The sequence below is a fragment of the Oryctolagus cuniculus genome, chromosome 9 (genome assembly GCF_964237555.1).
Source record: "Oryctolagus cuniculus chromosome 9, mOryCun1.1, whole genome shotgun sequence".
Classification (NCBI taxonomy): Eukaryota; Metazoa; Chordata; class Mammalia; order Lagomorpha; family Leporidae; genus Oryctolagus; species Oryctolagus cuniculus.
The window spans coordinates 86,547,514-86,555,912 of NC_091440.1; the positions used below are offsets into that span (position 1 = coordinate 86,547,514).

The 8,399-nt window shown below is 62.7% G+C and overlaps 1 protein-coding gene across 1 annotated transcript; it reads left to right on the forward strand.

Annotated features, from left to right (window-relative positions):
- The first annotated feature begins 658 nt into the window (after nucleotides 1-658).
- Nucleotides 659-7,753, forward strand: CDX2 (caudal type homeobox 2). Its single transcript, XM_002721423.4, has 3 exons — nucleotides 659-1,396; nucleotides 4,633-4,778; nucleotides 5,489-7,753. Exons 1-3 carry the CDS (start codon nucleotides 856-858, stop codon nucleotides 5,744-5,746), a joined length of 945 nt encoding a protein of 314 aa, XP_002721469.1. The 5' UTR covers nucleotides 659-855; the 3' UTR covers nucleotides 5,747-7,753.
- The last annotated feature ends 646 nt before the right edge of the window (nucleotides 7,754-8,399 follow it).

An 8,399-nucleotide genomic window follows, 5' to 3' on the forward strand; every position in this document is an offset into this window, starting at 1 on the left:
TTTCCTTGAGCGAGAAAAAGAAAATGTTCGGCTGTGAGGGTGATCTGCTGGCCCGGGCAGCAGGGTGGGAAAGACGGGCCCTTTCCTTAGGTCCACCCCTTGGTTGATCAGAAACGGTGTCATCAAAGCAGTAGCTTCCCTTTCTCTCTTTGGAACAGAGCGAGTTTTCTTGACCGCCCTCTTCCTAGCTAAAGCATAAACAGGACTGCTTCTACCTCGGAGCCCAGATTCCCACAAAGATAGCTCCCCCCCCCAGCCCCGCCCGCCCCGTCTTTTGCAAGTCTCTTGGTTTCATTCTTTGAACCTGTGATTGGAGGTTAAAGGTGCACCAGGTTGGAAGGAGGAAGCTCTTAACAATAAAGGTTTGAATATTTAGCTGTGATCAGGTCGCTACCCTCTCGCGAGCTCGCCCCCCCCCTTTATCTTTTAAAATGCAAATCGTGGTTCTGGGGGTTGTGCGCCGTGTGCGCGCTGCGCCTCGACGTCTCCAGCCATTGGTGTCTGTGTCATTACTAATAGCGTCTTGTAAACACTCGTTAATCACGTAAGGTCTCCGGCCCGGGGCTCCGCACGCCAGCCTGTGGCGGGTCTTCCCCGCCTCTGCCGCCCAGTGGGAAGGCGGTGGGAGGAAAGAAGGAAGAAAGGGAGGGAAGGAGGGAGGAGGCAGGTCAGAGGGAGGGAGGGACCGCCTCAGAGGCAGAGGCGCCGTGAGGAGCCAGCGGAGCACCGCAGGCTGGGGCGCAGCCAACGCTGCTCCCCGCACCCCCTCGCCCCTTCTCCTGCTCGCGCCCCCGGCAGCCTCCAGCGTCTGTCTCCAGGCAGCATGGTGAGGTGTGCTCTCGGGCCCTCGCCACCATGTACGTGAGCTACCTCCTGGACAAGGACGTGAGCATGTACCCCAGCTCCGTGCGCCACTCGGGCAGCCTCAACCTGGCGCCGCAGAACTTCGTCAGCCCCCCGCAGTACCCGGACTACGGCGGCTACCACGTGGCGGCCGCGGCTGCAGCCGCGGCGAACTTGGACAGCGCGCAGTCCCCGGGGCCGTCCTGGCCGACCGCGTACGGCGCCCCGCTCCGCGAGGACTGGAACGGCTATGCGCCGGGGGGTGCCGCGGCCGCCGCCAACGCCGTCGCGCACGGCCTCAACGGGGGCTCGCCGGCCGCCGCCATGGGCTACAGCAGCCCCGCCGACTACCACCCGCATCACCACCCGCACCACCACCCGCACCACCCGGCCGCCGCGCCTTCCTGCGCCTCCGGGTTGCTGCAAACGCTCAACCCTGGCCCGCCCGGGCCCCCAGCTACCGCTGCCGCCGAGCAGCTGTCCCCCGGCGGGCAGCGGCGGAACCTGTGCGAGTGGATGCGGAAGCCGGCGCAGCCGTCCCTTGGAAGCCAAGGTAAGCAGCAGCAGCGCCCCACGGGAGGGCCTTGGGAAGCTAGGGCTTGGCTGCCGTGCGTCCGGGGCGCGCACAGGGACATCCGGGACTGTCTGGAAGCCCCACGCCAGGACGGGCGAGGCGGGGTAGGGACCCAATTCAGGGGGCTCTCGCCCCGCGGGACTGGACTGGCTATTGCGCCCGGCAGTGAATATTTTGGGTCTCACACACCGTGTTCAGTTTAGGGCAGAGGAAAGCCCCCTCCCCCCATTTTCCAATGGTTTCTCCTTCCCAACTTGAGGACACCGTCGGGAGGCGCCCAGGGAATGTCGGCCCGCTTATGGTTGGACCCAGGCAGCATCGTTTCCTCCACGCCGGCTGCCGGCTGCACTCCGTGCGCAGCTCCCCGGTCGCCAAGGATAGGAGCCTCGGACGCCCCCCGCCCCCGACCACGTCCAGACCGTTTCTTCCCGCGCGCTCTCCTGTCCCATCTGGGCCATCCAAACAGTGGTGGCCAGCGAGGCTGAGCCTGGGCCCGGGTTCAGGCATTCGGGTCAATTCAAGGGATCGGAGCACAACCATCCAAGAGACCGCGGGAAGAAAGCTGCAGTCACTGGAAGGAAGGTGCCAGTCCCGGGGCCGAGGGGAAGGAGGCGCGCCCCTGTCTCTGAACCTTTGATCTGGGAAGGGGTCATTTCGGCGACAGCTGGAAGGAGGGCCAGGGACTAGAAGCCGCGGGAGTCCTGGGGCGGCTCCAGACAGGGGTAGTCTCCTGGACCTTCCTTTCGCGGGACTGGAGATGGGGCGTGCATGCAGTTCGGGTCTAGCGGGGACCCCGGGCTTGCGGGGCTGCTCCTTTGGGTACTGGGTTGTGTGTCTAGGGTAGGTGGGTGGGGGAGCAAGCGCGCGTCGGTGTAGTGGGGGCGAATCCTGTTGGTCACCCTCTTTCACACAAGTCTTGGCCCGGCCGCTGCCCTTCCTCTTCGCTCACTGCCCGCCTGCTGGCCCAGCTGGGCCGACGTGCAGGTTATGGCCACTGCGCAGAGGTTTATAGCCAATTACAGCCGTATAAATCAGCGCGCGCGTTGGGGGCTGTCTCCGGCCTCGGCTTCCGCGTAGCTGCGCGCATACTGGGGAGTGTCCCGCCGGCGACTGCGGCCTCCCGTGGGCCCCGGAGCCGCGGCGCGGTCCCTTCCCTGAGAGGAGGCGCTCCCGTCCTAGCGGGGCGCGCACCCAGACTCCAGCTTCCCAAGGCCCCCTTGCGCCTGGTGGGGCCTGCGGGGCTGAAGGGGGGGGAGGAGGGAAGCGGGGAGGCGCGCCGCAGCCACCGGGGCCGCGGGGTCAGCAGAGAGGCGGCTGTGAAGTCCCGCGCCGAGGTGGCGAGTCCGCGGTCGGCGCGGGGCCCTTGTGATGTTAATGTGGGGAGGCCGCGGCCCGCGGCCCGGAGCCCGGCTCCTCTGCGCAGCGTCATCTGTCAAGGGGCGGAGCGGGGGTCCGCGGCCCGGCCGGCTTTGATATACACCTTCCCAGCCCTGCCATTGTCTCTTTTAGGGCCCGGAAAGAGGGTGGTGACTTTCGCAGTCAATAATGAATTCTGACATGTCCCTCTCATCCCACCTCCCATTCAGCGCCCTCCTTGGTTCCCAGGGGGTGAGGGGCGCCTCCAGGGGACAGGAGAGCGCGCGGGCCGCTGAGCGCACCGGGTCCCCGCCGCCGCCGCCTCCCCCGCGCCTGCCCCGTACGCTGAAAAAGCAGCACCCGAGCGAAAGGCGGCTCCGAGGCACCCGAAGTCCAGCGTCGCTCCCGGGGGTTGGGCTGCGCCCACTCCCCGTCCCTGGAGGTGTCTCTTTGGGCTCCAGCACCACCCTGCCCTATGCTAGATGCGTGGCCTGGTCCGAGCCTCCGTTTCCCAGGCCGCGAAGAGGAGCGAGTGGGTTTCGACGTTGTCGCGGGTGAACGCGGCCCCCGGCACAAGACTCCCGGGACGCCCGTGGCTCGCACGGTAGTTGCCGGCGCTGGGTCGCGGCCGCGGAGCGCATTCAAATGCGCCCGCCGGGCCGTGTTTATGTTAATGCGCCTGGCGGGGAGGGGGATGAAAGCGGGGCCCGCCATTTGCTCAGTAGTGGTAATTCAAACAGAATGCGGTTGTTATTAAGGCATTGAAAGGGCTTTTCTTTGATAAGATCGCCTTGTCCTGCATTGTTTGCGGCTGTGTTCCCCTTTCAGCGGCTCGGGGGAGCTCCCTCTGATCCGCCAGTATCTTCCCAGGGCGCTTTTGTTGTGGTTTGCAAAGGGTTTTACCTGAACAAAGTCGGCCCGCGGGGCATTAAACACCTCCAGGCGGCTCCCAGCCCCTTCAGATCTTCCTGTGGGACTGGGCACTGGGCGATTGAACCTGTTCAGCTTCAAGAAGCCCCCGACCTGGGGCTGCCCCTCCGCCAAGGGCTGACCTGGGACAGACCTCGGTGGAGTCGCCGGGCTGGGGCCTGCTGTTCCAACAACGAGGATACTATTTGTCAAGGCCCTTCAGTAAAACAATCAATCCAAGCTTTAATATGTTGACTCAATCCAATGAGCCTAGATCACTGGTCAGGATAGCTCCAGCGGGGTTTGCGGCAGGAATAAATGGAGGATTAAAAAAGAAAAAGTGTCAGATCGTAAACCTGGCTAGAGCAGGTATAAAGAATCCCCAACAGGTGGGGACTTCCAGCCCTCAGCTCCGAATTTCACCCCATGGGCCTGCTGTGCCTGGGCGATGGTTCAGCGGCTGACCTATCAGCACCTGCGCCCTGCTTTCCACAAACACAAGAGTACACCCTCGCTTTGTGCCCCTGGAGGGATAGCCATGAGCCCAGAGCTTTGGGGGGGCCAGCTGTCACCTCTGGGAGGCCTGGAGCTCTGACCACTCCCCCTCCTGCCCCTCTCCCTTGGTGCTAAACATATTTCAGTGCTGACTGGTTTACCAAAGAGGTGGCTGAGTTGTGCCGGCTTCTATGTATGAGGTTTTGGTTTCTCTTCGATTTTAAAAACCACTTAACCTCAAGGTCAGTTTATTGGCCCTCACTAGCCTCACACCCTCCCCCCAACCAGGACCCTTTGGGGGGTCTTGTCAGACTTGGCAGGAACCGGCCAAACCCAGGCCCCCCAGGGCGGTGGAGGAAGAGAAACGGCCTCTGGGTTAGGGAGGTTTGTCATTACCCATGACTGATGGGCTGCCTTGTAGTTCTCAGCTCTAACTTCTCCTTCCTCCTCCACAGTGAAAACCAGGACGAAAGACAAATACCGCGTGGTGTACACAGACCACCAGCGGCTGGAGCTGGAGAAGGAGTTTCACTACAGCCGCTACATCACCATCCGCAGGAAAGCCGAGCTGGCGGCCACGCTGGGGCTCTCTGAGAGACAGGTGGGGACCGCCCTGCTCCCCGGGCAAGGCCTGCTGGGGACGGTCACAAAGCCTGACCCCAGCCCGCAGCTGACTGCAAGAGAACTTGCCAGTGGAGCATTTTCCAAATGTCCCTATCTCCGGTTGCCTTTTTTTGATGTTATGGAAACTTTATTTATTTAGTGTTTTAGAAAGTACGAGAGAAAGCCCAGAGCGTTATTGGCATTCTATTCAGGTAGGGTATTTTGTTGTTGTTGTTATTTCTGGAAAAATGAGTAGGAAATATAGCAAAAATAGGAGGAAAATAAAACATAAAAATCTCTGCCCCTGCTCACAGAAAGGGGGGGGGGGGCTAGCTGGCAGCCAGGAAGCTCCACCTTAAATGTCGCTCTCAGCTCCAAGGTGAGGAATATCATACTTCTGGTTAGACTGGAAGAGCCAAACGTTGTCATCAGAGGGCCACGAAGCGCTGTGTCTGCTTGCTTGGGTCCACAGGGCAGGGCAGTTTCTGTTTTCCTTGGTTCTGAGGTTCCGGTAAAGACGCAGATAAAGGTTATTCTAGAAAGAATCGTGTAGAGCAAGGAAGAGTTACGCCTGGGGCGGCTCTGGTGGCCAGCTGTTACGGGGTATCCCTGGGAAGCTTCTAGAAGGGCAAGGAGCCCTTAGCTGGCACCAGCGGCTGCCTCCTGGTCCTCTTTCTCCTCACACCTTCTCCACCTGTCCGTTTCTAGGTGAAAATCTGGTTTCAGAACCGCAGAGCCAAGGAAAGGAAAATCAACAAGAAGAAGTTGCAGCAACAGCAGCAGCAGCAGCAGCAGCCGCCGCCGCCGCCGCCCCCACAGCAGCCGCCCCCGCCTCAGCCAGGTCCTCTGCGGAGCGTCCCGGAGCCCCTGAGCCCCGTGCCTTCCCTGCAAGGCTCCGTGCCTGGCTCGGTGCCCGGGGTCCTGGGGCCGGCCGCGGGCGTGTTGAACCCCACTGTCACCCAGTGAGCGGCAGAGCAGTTCCAGGCTGAGCCGTGAGGGGCGTGGACTCTGCTGGAATCCTGAGATGAGACCCCCTTCCCCGGCACCCACAATCCGCACAGCTGCAAACCTGGCCCTCGGAGGGAAAGCGAAGGGCCGAGAGGAAAGACGGTGGTGGGCCTGGGGGACTCGAGGAAGCCGCCTTTTAGATTTTCACGTGTCCAGTCTGGCTCTGACCCCGTGAGGAGACAGGAAATGACCGCTGGAGCTTCTTCCGGTACTGGCAGAAGCATTGGCTGGACTGTCTACACCGACCAGGCTCTGGGACCCCTCTTCCCTAGTTCCTCGCCCCCCAAGATCTGCAGGCTGCGTCTCCGGTGGGAGCTGAGGCGGCGAGAGCCAGCGAGCGAGCTAGCGAGAGAGCGAGCGCGCCAGCTCGGCATCGCAGCCCTGGGAGCCGAGATGTCTGTCGCCTGCTCTCGGCTGGCCGAGGGAGGACCACCTGGCCCTCCTGCCTCGAGGGCAGGCAAGATTGACACTGCAGGAGCCAGAGGCGGCTGAGATAGGACGCTGGCCGGGCCAAGGACTGCAGAACCCGCGAGGCGGCCTGTCCTGGCTGGCGTGCGGTGCGAGGGGGTGGTCGTGGGACTCCAAGGCGCGCTCCCGCCGGGCCTTGTTTAGAAAGCCTGTCACCAGAGCTTTCTCCGGGCTGAATGTATGTCAGTGCCATAAATGCCAGAGCCAGCCTGGACTTCCTGTCATTTCCACAATCTCGCGGCTGAGGAAGCCAGGGCAGTTGCTGCGGCCGCCGCCACCGCTGCTGTTCGGGGCGTGAGTCTACGAATCGTCCCAGCCAGTGTTCCAAGGGCCTCTGGATCCATGGGGGGAGAGAAGTGGTGAAGGAAGTTGGGGGGGGGGGGGCGGTGAATCTGAACAACACGGTCGAATGTTTTCTAAAAAGAGATAAAGGAGCTCTCCAGATTGTAGATTCTGTAGTCACCGTCTTCAGATTTTGCCTGGAATTATGATTTTTTTTTTTTTAAAAGGAATGACATAGCTTCTCCGCTTGCAAAGATATAATTAGAAACCTCAGGGAGGGAGGTGGCGAAGGTTATCTGGACAGCCGTGTAACCCACCCCCTCACCCCCACCCCCCGTCAGAAGCCCGAGGGAGCAAGAGACCTGCCCTACCCCCAAGCCTGGGCCCAGCCTCGGACTGTGGAATGCGTGGTTCTCCTGGGGGTGCCTTTGGCAAAATGCACATCTGAATGGTCAGCTGCTCACCAGCTGCTGCGGACTGGGGCGGGAGTTGGGGGCGAGAGGGCCGCCTCGAGGCGTCTCATCCAGCAGTTCCAGTCCCCCAGTGACCCCTCACCCCGAAGGATGCTCAGATATAAGATTGAATACAAACAATTTCTTCTGCTTTCCCGAGGTAACATCCCCCACGAATCGCTGCGCATTGCTAGAGCGGCCCTTCGCCCTCCACACTCCTTTCTGCCTCTCTCCCGCGCCCCGCAGAGGAGGGTCCAAGAGATGGCCCAGAAGTGGGCAGTGCCGGGTCTCATCGTCTGACCGGGCCGCCCTCCTCCAAGCTTTGCCCTCCATCTTAGGGTCCTCCCAAGCCCACATCAGCGCCTCCACGAGGGGCAGAGGTGGCTCCAGGGCTGCCGGGGAGGACGAACGGAGCGGGGAGACAGCAGGAGGCGCTCAAGTCTCCCCGAGTCCACGGCCCTTCCGGGTGGCGGATTCTGCCCCAGGATTGAGAAAGGGGCCCTTGGAGGCCGGGGCCGCGGACGCCTTGGCCTGAGAGCAGAGGGAGGGGCCCGGGGCTGCCACGCGGGGGAAGCCGTGTTGGCGTCCACTGGGCGAGAGGTTCCGCCTCGGGTCTGGGGCAATCCCAGCTGTCCCCCCACCCCCAGGGCTGCGGGCGCGGGCCCCGCGCCCTGGCCGCGCCCACATGCCCGCCCCCTGGCCGCTGGCGCGGTTGCTATGCGTTGCCGTGAAACGCCTGTCAATAAACCCTGTTTGGACAGTGGAGCAAGAGCACAAGGGTTGTTTGCTTAGTGGTTAGAGGTTCAAAAGTCGGCATTGTCCCGCTGCAAGCGATTACAAGTCCTTCCCCTTCCCGGGGCTCGGCCCCCTTGCGCGAGGGTCGGGGGGCCAAGGAGGGGCGCTCGGCCTCTCTGAAATGCAAGTCCCCGGCTTGCGGCTGCGGGCGCCTGCCCAGCCGCCCGGGTCACGGCCCAGGCGCAGAAATCAGGGCCCACCCTGGCGAACTGGGTCACTGAGCCTCGACGCCGAGACAACCGTGGCACCTTCGGAGCGAGACGGAGGCGACACGGGACCTGGAGGGAGCGGTTTGACCTGCTCGTGGGCGCCAGAAATTACTGAGGACCCGGTGGCTTGGAGGCTCCGAGGTGCGGATGGGCGCCCCCGGGGTCGCACTGCGCTCAGGGCGCGCCGCCATCGGCTTCGGCCGCCAGGGGTCGCGCGCGCTCTGAGACGAACTGGAGCCTGGGCGCGCGCTCCGGGAAAGGCCCCAGTGCTAGACCGGCTGCAAGGTACAAGCTCCGGCGCCTGTCCCCATCCCGCTGTTCCCAAACTAGGGCACCGCGAGATTTCCCTGCGTCGGCCTTGGTCTAGTTGAAACCAAGCTCAAACTAATTCAGGTACTGGAGATT